Source organism: Salmo salar, chromosome ssa15 (assembly GCF_905237065.1).
Source record: "Salmo salar chromosome ssa15, Ssal_v3.1, whole genome shotgun sequence".
In the NCBI taxonomy this organism is placed as follows: domain Eukaryota; kingdom Metazoa; phylum Chordata; class Actinopteri; order Salmoniformes; family Salmonidae; genus Salmo; species Salmo salar.
The window spans coordinates 39,124,818-39,140,731 of record NC_059456.1 but is presented as its reverse complement, the minus strand read 5'-3'; the positions used below and the strand labels follow the sequence as shown (position 1 = coordinate 39,140,731).

Sequence of the window (15,914 nt, the reverse complement as noted above, 5' to 3'; positions counted from 1 at the left end):
TTGCCCGTTTTACGCAGGCGCGCGCGAGTGGGAATTGTTGGCGTTGTAGTCCCGAGTGGATCAGTTCTGCAACTGCAGCTTCACAATAAGAATTTCACGTTTATGAACAACAAAAAACTACAACCCCCTTAATCACAGTGAGGAGTCCCAACGTTTGTGAAAAAATATGGTCATTGTAGGCTATTTACACCTCGGTGATACTAAATTTGTTATTAACCAGTAGACTATCTTAGACCATATGGGTAGCAGACGCACCTGCCTGCACATTTCACATGCTATTGAATGTGCAATGCATGTTGGTGGTGATTTAATTTCATTTAGATTTTCAACCTAACCATTTAATGAAACGCTGGATGCATATTCTGAAAATGTGGCACATTTTCCCAGAACGTTTCCCTTTTCCTACTGATATGTAGGTCAAGCTATATCTATCCATGATTCACATGTTTTGCATATGCACCCATTGTCCTTGCCAAATTGGTTGGCATCCCTGTGAGCACACGGTCATTGAAATGTCCTGTCAGGCATAATTAACTAGTCAGGACAATGTGTTCCCTGGCCCTGATGTGTGCAATGCAGCAGGCTTGGAATAATTTACATCCATTGTGGCAGTTTATAAATCAATTGGTCTCAGATTATCTGAGATCCAGTCAAGGGGCTGTCATTTCAAGAGTATAATTGCTTCATACAATGGGAAAAACTCCACAACATGAACAATTGATAACTCATGCTTTGTATGACACAATCCCAAATTAGACTATCAAAAAATGTACTATAGGCTATCTTTGATTGAATGATTTCAAGATTATTTTTTTATTCCAATGATGCAGGAAATATGGTAGCTGTCAAGACTGTATGCCAGAATTTGTTTCTCCCCAAAATTGTCAATCATATCCATAGCAGTTATTTCAAGTGGAAAATAATTGCCTATCGAAGAGCTTGTCACACCAAATAATATTTATCACCTTACCCTCTTATGTCTTTACTATGTGAATTGGGTTTGTTACAACAATAATTGAAATATTTTGAATATCCAATCCATTATCCATTTAGAAAATCCTGAGACTTACTATGTGAATTTTGATGCCATGTTAGAAGACTATAATCAGTTATGATGGAAAACATTTAACATAAAACCCCTATTTTATCCAGAAATAACAAAAGGTCTTTTTGAGGCTTTGTTCTGAAAATCTTCACTAGGGATATGAAAAAGATTGTATAAGAAGATTATAGTGTCAAAAAAATCCCCTGCCCTCTTGATCTTTTTTTTTATCATAACACTCAGTCATATATAAAATCCTTTTCCACCATTTGGTTCAGTAATCCTTAGAATTTCCATCGTCTTGCAGAAAGTTAATCAAACAGTATATTAACAAATAGTTTTTTCATTAATTGGACAAAATTGTTATAATGCATACACTTTTTATTTTGAGAGATAATTTGTGGGATACCATAGCGTTTTTCAGAGGCGCATTCATACAAATGAATAACATTCCTAACTGCATTAAGTTAATACATGGCTTTATGAATCAGTCATCTTATTCCAGTTAGCCTACTATTCGTAATGCTATATCATCAAGCATAGGAAAAATAAATGAAATTCTAAAATCACAAACTATATCGATGTCATTGTCTTCAACATCACATTCAAGAAATAATCATCATGGAATAGCCTATACGACATGGCAGAATAAAGATTTAATCAGTTCTGGCCAAAGATTTGAAGTTCAACAGTGGCATCAATACAACAAAAAGTGCTGTTCACAACAGGTTATCATCCACCCACTAGACCTGAGACATAGTGCTATCAGGATTGACACGAATGGGCCGTGCACTTTTTCTCAAGTCCTGTAATTGCTTAGCAGGTTTCCCCACTCCTTCCTCAAACCTCTTTTCTACCACAGGGAGGACAGTATCGTGCAGGAAGGAGGCATTTTGGAGAATGAAGGCTTTCTTCTCTGCCTCCTGTTCACACCGGAGGCTGTAATCGACGTGCTGCACAGCCACAAGGATGATCTCCCTCAAGCTCTCCAGCAGGACCATGTGCAACTCTGGGAAGTAGAGCTTCAGCCCCTCCTCCAGGAAAGCCATCATCTGTTTGGTGAAGGCCACAATGGTGTAGCTGAGGTTGACCCAGCAGTCGTCTCCTGTATACTGATTGAAGCTGCTCATGCCACAGCTGCGCATTTCCTCCTTCAGCTTGGTCAGAGCCTCTGGAGTCATTAGGTTCATCTTCCTCCACATCTCCTCAGAGTTTCGGTGCTTGGTGGCCTCAATGATGATCTCCTTGTAGCTCTGCAGGGCTGCCTTGATGTCTTTGACCAGGAGGGACTGCAGCGTGAAGGTGAGGTCCAGGCCGATTTCACTGAGCTGCTTGCAGTGCTCCTTGGCCACCTTGACACACTCAGCAGCAGTGGAGAGGCTCTCCTTGCTGTCAAACACCTGCCCACTGAAGGCATCCACAAACGTCTTCATGGATGAGCACGACCAGACCACAAATGCCGAATAGCAGCCTGTGTTACCGGCAAAGTCCATCTCAAACTCTTTGGCCGTCTCCAGCAGGCTAGTGAAGAAGATGTTGCAGAGCTTGTGTATGTAGAGCAGAGTAGCCCCCTCAATGCGCAGCTGGCGGATGGCGGTCTGCACAGCAGCGGCTCGGTTCTTCAGGAAGAGCTCACAGGCCTTGGTGGACTGCCCCAGCCGGATTAACTGAGACACTGCCCGACGGGTCGCTTTGGGTCCCCCACGGAGAGAACGGTCGGGAGAGAGCTCAAACACCAGCACCTCCGTCAGCTGTCGGACACGCTCATCCACCTTCACCCTGAGCTCCTTCACCCTTGTATTGACAGGCTGGTCCTTCAGGTACTCGTTCAGCTTGTCCAGGAGGTCCACGGCACCTTCAAAGTCCCGTTGAGCAATGCACACGTCCAGGTCCTCGGGAAGCTCCTGGATCCACTCCAATCCCAGATCCACTGCCTCCTCTGAGTCAAAAGGGTTGGTCTCTTCGTCATCAAAAGGGTTGGTCGAGACCAAGGCCTCTGGTCTCACAGGTGAATTGGGCAACTCTACCTCTTCCGTCTTATGTTTTTCCTTAGTCACTTTATTTTTCTTTGTCTCATCAAGGATCTCCAGCCACTCCTTTTTAATCTTGCTGTTCTCTGCCTGAAATATGCGGCTTTCGGGGAACATCAGGATTTTGAACATGTCCTTCATTGGGGGATGGTCTTTCACGTTGACGATTGCAAAGCTCTCCAGATCATACAGTGCATTGTACTTGTACTTCACTGTACCGTGGCGATTCGCTAACCAGGTGGCAATGAGAAGGCAATCATTCATCAGGAACGCATGCACTTTTTGAAGTTGTGCCATGTTGTCCACATCATATTCAACCAGGTCGCCATTGTACACTAAATACCTGCCTGGGGTGTCCATAATGTTTTTGCACCCCTCTACTTTCTCAAGCAGTGTAGTCAGTGTTCTCTGTTTCACTTCCTCTGTCTCTTTGGGGAATGCTGCCAGCATCTCCTTTGCCGTTTCATCCTTATCTGTTGAGAGCAAAGACTGAGTTATACTCTCCATGATACTCTTCTGCTCTGTCAAAATATGACTCAGTTGGTACATCTCACTCTCCAGGTACGAAATCTCTTTGGCAGTTTCGATGAACTGTCTGTAATTCTTGTAGACATTTTTCTTCAGGTTTTGAGCCGTTTCATCTGCTAGGGTCTGTATTTTTTGACGATGTTCCTGCAAATCTCTGTCGCCATCAGACTGTTGTGAGAGATGCTTGACATAATTTTGTGGGTCGAAATTAGCTGATTCCAATTGCTTGCGCAGTCTGTTCGCCTGGTCTGTCATCTCCAACGTTTTAAGGTATATTCTTCAGATTACAAACGTGCTAGAAAAATAATAATAGACAGAAATAGGTGAGAACGACAGCTGACCGGTTTGTTCTTTTTTTTATTTTAGCTGCACAGTGCTAACAGTCGGGAAGGGGGAAATAGGTTAACACCCAAAACGTCACGAGACATCCGAGAACTAGGTGGCCAACAAAATGTGTATTATGGTCAAAGACTTTCGATTATAATGGCAAGATAATCGAGTGACCGCTCTAATAATGGAAATACATGTCGTTAAAGATGGAAGGCAGACTGAAGCTTGTGAGATCAGGTGTGACCATTATAGCCAATAAGAGGGCAGATACTCACGTGAACAACAGGCACAACCCGATATAAATTCGACACTCTCTTTGACCTCCATACAAAAATTCCTCACTTGGTCTTATTTTCGTGGACAGATTTTGGGCAGAGTAAACCCTCCCGCTTCTCTTTTTCCTCTCTGGTATGGTTTAATAAATAAATGCATTGAATCATAAATACATGGTGTGCTCAGTCATCGAAGTTGTATTGCTATTGAGAGATCAAAATGACAGTCAATATTAGTTTGAACGTTTTCTTTTATTTCAGTGTAAGCGTTATGCAAAATCCCGAGTAAATGTTTAGTTGGACAACATTTATTCGCGAGTGCTACTGTACAGTGTCATCACTAGTTACTTCAGCCACAAAGTCATAAACCCCGCCTATTTCTACAATTGATTTTTCGTAAAATGTGATTTTAAACCCAATCATAACCTCAGCCACACTGCTAACCTTATGCCTAACCTTAAATGAATGTCTGTAAAAAATGTTTTTTTTTTTTACAATATAGCCATTTTGACTTTGTGATTGTGGTAACTAGTGAAATCTCCGTGGAGGAACAACGTATCCCAGAATTCCCAAAAGCACTATAGACTGAAATTACACGTATTTTGAACAGGCAAGAATTTGATATAGTTTGGAACGTTATCTACCTAAAAATAACCAACATGAATCTATATTTAACTTAAGCTGGATATTGAGGTAAGCATACGTAGATATAACAATAATATTTATCAGACCACGATGACAGTCATCTGAGGGTTGGTAAAGTTAAAGTAAAGCGCATTCAATAGCCAGCTAACGTTAGATAACTAGCTAGTTAACTTTATAGGTCAACGGCTCATAAATACTGATCAAAAATATAAACGCGTACATGTAAAGTGTTGGTTCCATGTTTCATGAGCGGAAATAAAAGATCCCAGACGTTTTCCATACGCACAAAAATGTGTGAATTTTGTGCACGAATTTGTTTACATTCCTGATAGTGAGCATTTCTCCTTTTTCAAGATAATCCACCCACCTGACAGGTGTGGCATATCAAGAAGCTGATTAAACAGCATGATCATTACACAGGTGCACCTCGTGCTGGGGACAACTCAAAAATGTGCTGTTTTGTCACACATTACAATGCCACAGACGTCTCAAGTTTTGAGGAAGCGTGCAATTGGCATGCTGACTGCAGGAATGTCCACCAGAGCTGTTGCCAGATAATTGAATGTACGTTTTTCTACCATAAGACGCCTCCAATTTTGTTTTAGAGATTTTGGAAGTACGTCCAACCGGTCTCACAACCACAGACCACGTGTATGGGGTTGTTTGGGCAAGCAGTTTGCTGATGTCAACATTGTGAACAAGAGTGCCCCGTGGTGGTGGGGTTATGGTATGGGCAGGCATAAGCTACGGACAATGAACACAATTGCATTTTATCTATGGCAATTTGAATGCGATACCGTGACAAGCTTCTGAAGCCCATTGTCTTGCCATTCATCTTACGCCACTACCTCATGTTTCAGCATAATAATGCATTGCCCCATGTTGCAAGGATCTGTACACAATTCCTGGAAGCTGAAAATGTCCCAGTTCTTCCATGTTCTGCGTGGTTAACAGACATGTCACCCGTTGAGCATGTTTATGATGCTCTCGGTCGACGTGTACAACAGCGTGTCCCAATTCCCAACAATATGTCAACTGGGCTCCCGAGGGGTGCAGCGGTCTAAGGCACTGCATCTCAGTGCAAGAGGCGTCACTACAGTCCCTGGTTTGATTCCAGGCTGTTTCACATCCGGACGTAATTGGGAGTTCCATAGGGTGGCGCACAATTGGCCCAGCATCGTCCAGGTTTGGCCGGGGTAGGCCGTCATTGTAAATTAGAATTTGTTCTTAACTGACTTGCCTAGTTAAAAAAAAGGTTTAACAAATCTATATAATATCCAGCAACTTCACACAACCAGTGAAGAGGAGTGGGACAACATTCCATAGGCCACAATCAACAGCCTGATCAACTCTATGCGAAGGAGATGTCGCGCTGCATGATGCAAATGGTGGTCAATACCAGGTACGGACTGATTTTCTGATCCACACCCCCCAACTCTTTTTTTTTAAGGTATTTGTGACCAACAGATGCATATCTGTATTCCCATTTATGTGAAATCCATAGATTAGGGCCTAATTAATTTAAATTGACTGATTTCCTTATATGAACTCTAACTCAGTAAAATCTTTGAAATTGTTGCATGTTGGGTTAATTTCTGTTCAGTGTAGCTATCCATCTGACTTGAATTATCTTTTCAACACCAATAGCTCGCTAGTTGAACATGGACAAAGATGTTGTGCTTGCCATTCAGCTGCAGGAGCAGTTTGACTTCGAGGCATCCTCATACACACCAACTGATAACTATGGCCAAACCAGCAAAAAAAAATAAGTTGAGTCTAGTAGCAACGATGTCATTCCCTATTTACATCCATCTTTCTTTACCCAAGTCCAGATGTGAGGGCAATGCTTCTGGAGTTCGATGACACGTTCTTCGGGGGAAAGCTCAGTGGTGGGGAAGTCAAATGGAGCCCCTGAATGACACTAAGTGGGAACGATTCACATTGTTGTATCAACCATCTGATATGATAAATGTGTGTATGATTAGATCTCATACATTAGAATAATGGCTGCCCATCAACTGTCAGAATTTAAAGCATGTGGGAACTTTGGCTGTCATGGCTATAACTGGTCCATGTGATTGTTTTCCTGTGGTTAATTTTCCATTATTCAATACCTGTCTCTTTATACAATCTTCAATTGTAGGTGTGCAGGTGTGTGTTCTTACGAAGGATGAGGTGGACTGTGTTCTATTCGACTCAGTGAGCCTTTACTGAAACTGTTGGGATCTTGGTCAGGTACTTTGACTAACCAACCTGAACCTTTTCAGATTGATGGCAATTGTATAAGATACAGTTGAAGTCGGAAGTTTACATACACTTAGGTTGGAGTCATTAAAGCTCGTTTTTCAACCTCTCCACAAATTTCTTGTTAACAAACTATAGTTTTGGCAAGTCGGTTAGGACATTTTTCCAACAATTGTTTACAGAAAGATTATGTGAGCTGACCAAGTAATTTGGTGTCACTAAAGCGGAAACGTGGAATAAACGAGTCAGGAGTAGGTTCTTGATTGAACACAGTTCTCTATTGAGAGATTTCTGACAATACAAACACTCCAACACAATCAATGAGAATCTCCCAAGGAACAAAATACATCTTCTTTAGATGACACAGGATCACATTACAATTATCTGTAAACTATAACAACAATCACAGATTTGTCACCGTCTTAATGGATCTTCTTGGATAGCTCCCCTCTCTTGGTAGCCATTCTATAGAGATAGTTTCTTCCCCCTCCCTGCTGGTTCCCTCCTCTCTCTTATAGAGGAAAGAGAATATGTCATTAGTACCGTCAGCCTTGCTTAATTGCCTCTGGTTACCTTGTCTCACATGCCTTGTTTGACTACTATCCGTGAGCCCGTCCTCTGGTGGTCCTTCCACAATTATTTCACTTCTAATTCACTATATCACAGTTCCAGTGGGTCAGAAGTTTACATACACTAAGTTGACTGTGCCTTTAAACAACTTCAAAAATTCCAGAAAATGATGTCATGGCTTTAGAAGCTTCTGATAGTCTAATTGACATAATTTGAGTCAATTGGAGGTGTACCTGTCTCTTTGCTTGACATCATGGGAAAATGAAAAGAAATCACCCAAGACCTCAGAAAAAAAATTGTAGACCTCCACAAGTCTGGTTCAACCTTGGGAGCAATTTCCAAACACTTGAAGGTACCACGTTCATCTGTACAAACAATAGTACGCAAATAATACAGACGCATTCTGTCTCCTAGAGATGAACGTACTTTGGTACGAAAAGTGCAAATCAATCCCAGAACAACAGCAAAGGGACCTTGTGAAGATGCTGGAGGAAACAGGTACAAAAGTATCTATATCCACAGTAAAACAAGTCCTATATCGACATAACCTGAAAGGCCGCTCAGCAAGGAAGAAGCCACTGCTCCAAAACCACCATATAAAAGCCAGACTACAATTTACAACTGCACATGGGGACAAAGATCGTACTTTTTGGAGAAATGTCCTATGGTCTGATGAAACAAAAATAGAACTGTTTGGCCATAATGACCATCGTTATGTTTGGAGGAAACGGGGAGGCTTGCAAGCCGAAGAACACCATCCCAACCGTGAAGCACGGGGGTGGCAGCATCATGTTGTGGTGGTGCTTTGCTGCAGGAGGGACTGGTGCACTTCACAAAATAGATGGCATCATGAGGTAGGAAAATTATGTGGATATATTGAAGCAACATCTCAAGACATCAGTCAGGAAGTTAAAGCTTGGTCGCAAATGGGTCTTCCAAAAGGACAATGAACCCAAGCATACTTCCAAAGTTGTTGCAAAATGGCTTAAGGACAACAAAGTCAAGGTATTGGAGTGGCCATCACAAAGACCTGACCTCAATCCTATAGAAAATTTGTGTGCAGAACTGAAAAAGCGTGTGCGAGCAAGGAGGCCTACAAACCTGACTCAGTTACACCAGCTCTGTCAGGAGGAATTGGCCAAAATTCACCCAACTTATTGTGGGGAAGCTTGTGGAAGGCTACCCGAAATGTTTGACCCAAGTAAAACAATTTAAAGGCAATGCTACCAAATCCTAATTGAGTGTATGTGAACGTCTGACCCACTGGGAATGTGATGAAAGAAATAAAAGCTGAAATAAATCATTCTCTCTACTATTATTCTGACATTTCACATTCTTAAAATAAAGTAGTGATCCTAACTGACCTAAGACAGGGAATTTTTACTAGGATTAAATGTCAGTAATTGTGAAAAACTTAGTTTAAATGTATTTGGCTAAGGTGTATGTAAACTTCCGACTTCAACTGTTTAACGAAAGCAAAGTTGCTGATGTAATTTCTTCAGTATAGCATAACATGGAAATACCCTGTTATTCCAGACACCTCTGCGTGAGATGATCCGTGCACTGCTGAGATCATGATGGGCATGGACCTGAGTTCTGCAAGCACATGGAAAGAATCAACCAAGCCGCTGGAACTAAAATCACAGTAAGTTATGCTCGGTGTCCCATCAATGTCAACTGTCAGTGTACTTTGTGTTAATATGTCTCTACTGCAGGTAATACATGTCTTTTAATCCTCTAATGAATGCTGAGAGCAGTAATATTATTTGCAATTCAAAATATGGCTTCGTGAATGTGTCTTCGTGAATCTACATTTGATTTCCTATGTTTTGGTCTCAGGCTCTGATTACAGGATATAAGGAATATCATTCCATTCAATGACAAAGGTTTTTTGCTAGGAGGGAGTTCACAGCCACCATCATCAACTCAAAAACCTCTTGTCAACAGTCCCACAAAACCTCTCACTACTCCTGTGTCTCCCAGACTTGTACTGTCTCCTCCAGCTCAGGCAACAGCTAAAGGAATAAACTCGCCTGAACAGCCAGGTCTGATTATCCCACAGAAGAAGGGGAGCACCACAACCTACATAGCAGGGGGAGCCCATGGTCCCTTCAGAGGACAGAAACCACAAAAAATGTCAGCAAAACCAAGGCATTTTTAAACATCAATGGTTCACCTGCTAGGGTTTACAAACCCAACAGCACTGTGACCAAGCCACATAGTGACTCCTCAGATGCTTTAAAGACCAAACAAAGTTTTGTCTAAGGCCTTGTTAACGCCAGTGGCTGGAAGTCTGGAAGTGCAGCTAGTACTAGTAGCTCCACTGTCTCAAAACCAGCAGCTGAGACCAAAAGGGCATCTTCATCTGTGGGTGGTTTGAACTTTGGAAAACCAGCCAAAAACTGCCAGTTCCTCAGACACCAGACAACTGGACAGCCATCGCTCTGGTGTTCCGGCCGCATCAAAACCTGGGTCCCCCGAGCTTCACCATTCCAACAATTTCGAAGGCCCTGAAAAGCCTAGTAGAGTCAACATTCCAGTTTCTAGGAAGAGGCTTTGGGAAGACCGCACTTCTGCTCACATCTTTGACCATCAACGTCCACGGAGGACAAAGCAGCCCCTCCTGCAGTTCAGAACAGCACTGCCAGCTCTGCAAGCCTTAATGTGACCGTCAGCGGCCCAGTATGCCAAGCCAAGGTGCAAGAGTCAATAATCAATGCACATTTAGATTCCTGTCTCTCGTGAGAACGGAAACGTGAGCTGAAAGCCCAGCAACCATTTTATATCGCAAAACTTTTAACAAGTCTCAGCATAGGTGTTTTAGTGTGTTTCCTTGAATTCAAAGCAGATTTTGCTTATATGTTTAAATGTAATTTTTTATCTCATGTAGGACTGCTGTAAGAGATACAGGTTTGAAGTTTTCCAGTTTGACTTTTGCTTGCATCTACTATGTCTTGTAGCCCATTGTTCAATTGTGAAATTCTACCTCAAACTATCCAAATGTTTTAGCGCTGGAAATGCCCTCTCTTAGGAAGAATTGATTTCATTGGTACCACTTCTACTTGATGGCTCAAGGCAATGTTGCTATGACATAGGCAATTTATATAGTTGCTGCTGTCTTGAATTTGGAATATGTCTGTCTGGTATGCTGATCTGGGAATAACATTTCACACATGCTTGCTATTCACTGGTATGAATTTTATTTAAACAATAAAATGTTCTTACAATACCCTAAGTATCTTCTGGCTGAATGTGCCTTTTCATAGTCCTCCTCAATGTCCGACTACAATGGCAGACTATTGGAAATCAATAAGAGTCTCAAGTGCCATTTCATCATATCACTAAACTAATTCAATTGACTGAAAAATGACATCATTCTCGGACACATATACTTCAGTACCCATACATGCTCAGATGCTTTTGAATAGATTTCCTGCCTCCCCAAAGGCGTAGACCACCGACGAGAAATGTCTGTTGATTCACATTCAAAGAGTGCAGGATGGTTTTATGAGGACGTAACTAGACGGGCAAAGAGAGCAATGACAGTTTCCGTAAAGACAAACTTATTGTGCAATTTAATACCAATAGTGCTCTTTTCAAGTACAGTACTATTTAAGTCTGTGGTCTCACATGCATCAAGGAATGTTTATCCTAGAATAAAACCAAGGCATATGCTATTTAAGGAAGGAAAGTGCAGGGGCAGTGGGGTGAGCTAAATGTCATAGAAGAGAGGAAGGCAGCAGAGTTCAAGGAGTCAAAGACCAACAATAAGACCGGCAGCTGTGTCACAACTTCTGCTCCTGTTGACCTGCAAGAGACAGAACAACCCAGACAATTAGCACAATGACAAATAAGTAGCATATTATGGATTTTAGGAAGAAAGACAAAAGAGCAGCGCTAAAATTTGTTGCACCCTGTTAACTCTAGCCTGTATTTAATGTTTCCTCAGGGGTAAACTGATAATCCTTTCAGCTTGAGTGCAGTGAAAAGGCACCAGCACTCATGTTGATTATGAAGGCTGTATGGGGTAGTCACTAACTGTCCTTGTCTTGACTACACAATTTAAAAACTCATTTAGAGTTCATTTCAACTCATATTGATGCACTGCCAATTCATATAAAATAATATTTTGTAAGTGAGGGAATACATACATTCTTTTGTTTTTCACATTTAAAATGACATGTCAGTTGTTGAGACCTTGCTTTTTCAATGATATCTGCCATTTTTTAGGACACGTGCCTCTGGGTTGTGCTTCATGTCCTTGTTGAGGGTCTGTTGTTAGTGAAGAAGGACCATAGATTGAAAGCCCACACCATCTGTCCTTCATACTGACACCTTTGTTCTGCAGACACATACTTGTCATGATGATTTCCCCCACCCTCAGTAATGCCTGTTGTACTATTCTCAGTCAATGCTATTCATGTTGCACATGTCAAGTTTGTTTCTTTTCTAAGTGTTCGTTTAACCTAAGGAAAATAAGCTTGAGAACTTTAATTTGATAAAATGTTGAATGATGGCTATTTGGTGGTGGCTCATTATAACTGTCTTCATAATAAATCATTCCACAAACTGTAGAGCTGTGATTTACTTCAGGAATAATGCCGCGTTCACACGCTAGTCGGAACTAGGAAAGACGGACATTTCCGACTTGCTAACTGGTTGAATGCGTCACGTGTAACTACAACCAGCTTGTAAATCGTACTTTTCCAGGTTTCCTAGTTCCGACTAGCTCTTGAACGCGGCATACACGGCCTGGATAGGACCGTCACTCGAACGAACGAAAAACACTGGTAATAGGTTATGAATATTCAACCTCCCTTTCCTGTCCGTCACTGCGGGTAACGCCCAATCAGCCTCGAACTGTGTTAAAGGGACAGGAAGTGCCAGTTAATCAGAGCTCGAAAGGAGAAAAGGAGCTCGAAAGGAGAAGATTACTGGTGTCAACGACTGTTGCATGTTGTTTGTCGGAGATGTGCTTTTCATTCCCGAATGTGGTGATTTATAACGACTAAAACGTATTAAAACTGAAAGAATTGAATTTGTTTGAGTAAAAAAAAAAGGTGTAACGATGAACGGTAAATCTGCGAATGGCACAGCGGGCGGAACACTGGCCTCCATTGAGGGGCTACCCCCACTGCCAAAGAGCCTAAGCGGCTTGCTAAATTCAAGCGGCGGGTCTTGGAGAGAGATGGAGAGGATGTATGCAAAGAAAACCATGATCCAAGACGACCTTAGCCGTGGGCGAAACAATTCCGACAATCTGCTTGCAAATAAACCGGCCAACCTTGATGCGGCTTTAGCACTCCTCCGAAAAGAAATGGTAAGAAGTGAAGGGGAGGTGAACAATTTATGATCGCAAATAGGATCGTGGGGGGGTCCTTTTTATGAGGTGAAATGAGAGTAACAGCTGTTCTGACAGAATCAAGAAATCACTCCATTACTGTTAATTACTTCATGGTCTAATTAGTATCCTAGCTCTTATGGTCGGCTTTAACATGTAAACCAACAATTTTACACTGGCAGTTGCCAATGTATGTGTGATAACAGCAACGTCAGCTAGTAACGGTGCCACAACAACAATGAAACATTTATACATTGTTGCTTGTAGAATTTGATAGCCTACATTCATACCATGCCAGTTTGGTTTCATTTGAAAGCCTACACAATCTATACTGCATTGATTTGTGTGAAGATGTTGCAGTAGGAGTATCTCTTTGAAAGCTTACAAAAAAAAAAAAAAATCAGCCTCACTGTAGGATCCTCCAATGGGATTAATATTTGAACCCATAAAATATTTCTGCTTAATTGAAAGGAAACAAATATATATATATATATATATATTAATATAACTTTAACTAATAATATATATAGTTAAAGGCATGAAGCACCTCTGCCAACTTTTGTCTAATTGCTCACGGTTAGGCATAAGTATAGTATCAAGCACCTGTTTGGGAGATCTTAAAATAATTCTGGTGTCATTTTTATCTTTCCAGGTGGGATTGCGTCAGCAGGATATGTCGTTGCTGTGTCAGCTCTGGTCCCTCCATGAGTCAATCCAAGAGTACAAAGGCAGTTGCCAGGATCTCAGCGCCGGGCATGGGATAGAGAACGGCTACTTTGACGAAGATGATGAATACTACCAGGAGACCAGCACAACACCAACTGACCAACCGGAGGGAAGTGAGGCAACATCTCCCAAAAATGGGACAAACAAGGACTCCTGGCTACAAGACTCTTTCCACATCACCATTTGAGTGACCCAAGAGCTGAGCTGTTTGTTCCTAAGCTTGACTCTACACGTTTGAGGCAATACGCTTTTTATAAAGAGCTGTGCCATGCATTGAGTTTTGCTGGCTTATAGTCCTTTTTCAGCAGACTTTTTTTTCATATAAATTTATACAAAAGTTCATTATTTATTATAAATGTTTTTTCCCTTATTACTATGGACATTTAGAGTTTTCTATGATTGGGTTGTGTGTACTTCCAAGCACCTTGTCATCTTCACAATGTTTACAGGATTGAAATCCCAAACACTGGGACAGTCTTGATAAACAAAATGGATGGGATTCCTGTCCCTGCAATTAGGGGAGGAAATCAACTTTTAGATGGCATGTAGTGGCAGCTGTGACTGGTTTGTGTTGCCTAGGCTGGAGAAAAGTATAAATGCTGGAAATTGCTTACTTCTGGAAGGGTTTAAAAAAACCAGGGGTAAGTAAGCATGTGCTTCTCAGAAGCCCTGTCTATGGTGTGCAGACGCCAGACTGTGCTTCCTTTCATAATGTGCTGTGGCTCCATACTTTTTCAGTTAATAGTTCTTCAATAAGACTGGGAAGTCTGCATTGTTGAATTAAGTACAGTTGCTTCCATAAACCTTGTTTTCAATAAACAACTCAATACAGGGTACCCATTACGAAGTCAAAGTATGTTGACCCCACTAGGACATGCATTTAGTGCACGTATGGCAATGTTGACTATACTCTCCCATAGCCAACTGACCCCTATCTTGAGTTAATATGCGCACTCAGCATTTAGTTGCATAGACCGTATCAAAATTATTTAAGCTAGAAATGCATTCTTTAACTTTGACAATTTTGTGTGTAAACTGGTCCACAATTCATGTGGTTGTGGTACGTAAACCAAAGAGTATATTTGATGCTCATTTGCTGAAATGTATTGGGTTTTAGGAATGATACTGTAAAATGCAATGCTCTTCCTGATGCATCTAGTCTGCTTACTCTCCGAACAATATATCAAGAATGTTTTGTAATACAGGAGGTTGATCTGTTGTTGAGACGTATGTTTTCTTCACTGATTTAATGCAATTGAACAATATACACACCAGAGGATGATTGGAGGTCATAAACAGCATGCAAAATGGGGAGTTGAAAGAAAATGTTCACGGTACCTTCTATGCCTCAATGTGAGTGATGATCATGTACTGAATTTTCTACCTCCAGCTTCACTGTAAATGTATATTACCGCCACCAGCTGCAAATTGAAAATCTGTATTTAAACAGAACACTAAAAACAATCTCCATTTAGTGCCTTTTTAGGTCTCAGACCTTGGCTATTGTTGTCTGTCCCTTCAACTCACAGCACTTTTCTCAACCTGGTCATGTCTTTTTGACAGTCTCATGGCAAACATGTTGTGCACCGCATACAGCATACTGTAACTCCCGTTACTTGTTCAATTCCCACCTAAAAGGAAACCTCTTATGTTCACCAGTGTCAATAATCCAAATATGAAATGTACACGAGCATCCTGGTTAGTTCCTTTTTCATGTAGCAATATCCAGATGGATATGTCTTGATTTCATCCAATCAGAAAGCTGTGTTCTTGTACCACAGTTCATCTCAAATTGTTGCCTCTGAATCCAAATCTACAGACCTAAAGGAGTCAATATAGGCCTCAAGCCAAGAAAATTAAACATTGATTTCAGTCTAGTGGCAAGGTCAAGGTGGATGAATCTGTCATCAAAGGAATAATATATGAATTTCATCTATGAATCTGTGGAGGATTTAAAAATATATTATGTTCCCTCAGATACAAAACTGTGTATTTGAAGGGTGTGTTTTATATCAATTCATTCCTCATGTTTATTTTTCAGCGAATGACCATACTACTGTTTTTGGAAGATTGTTATTATGCTCTCATGTAATAGCTATACTTATGGATTTAATAAAATGACTTGATACTCCAATTTGTGTGTTATTCCTGCATGAAACTCATTCAATGAGGCAACTGAACACAAC

The 15,914-nt window shown here is 41.2% G+C and overlaps 2 protein-coding genes across 2 annotated transcripts; one reads left to right on the top strand and one right to left on the bottom strand.

Annotated features, from left to right (window-relative positions):
- Window positions 1–1,402: 1,402 nt before the first annotated feature.
- exoc8 (exocyst complex component 8) lies at window positions 1,403–3,966 on the bottom strand. The gene is given in 1 exon segment (NM_001140342.1): window positions 1,403–3,966. A coding segment is annotated over 1 exon segment (2,070 nt). The 5' UTR covers window positions 3,856–3,966; the 3' UTR covers window positions 1,403–1,785.
- Window positions 3,967–12,532: 8,566 nt separating this feature from the next.
- fam89a (family with sequence similarity 89 member A) lies at window positions 12,533–15,862 on the top strand. Its single transcript, XM_014144447.2, has 2 exons — window positions 12,533–12,981; window positions 13,655–15,862. The coding sequence occupies exons 1-2, from the start codon at window positions 12,730–12,732 to the stop codon at window positions 13,913–13,915; spliced, it is 513 nt and encodes a 170-aa protein (XP_013999922.1). The 5' UTR covers window positions 12,533–12,729; the 3' UTR covers window positions 13,916–15,862.
- The last annotated feature ends 52 nt before the right edge of the window (window positions 15,863–15,914 follow it).

Bases quoted from the DNA above. Each gene is read 5' to 3' on its own strand.
- fam89a (XM_014144447.2), top strand. From the start codon at position 12,730: ATGAACGGTAAATCTGCGAATGGCACAGCGGGCGGAACACTGGCCTCC. The intron at 12,982-13,654 runs GTAAGAAGTGAA...TTATCTTTCCAG, and splicing joins CACTCCTCCGAAAAGAAATG to GTGGGATTGCGTCAGCAGGA.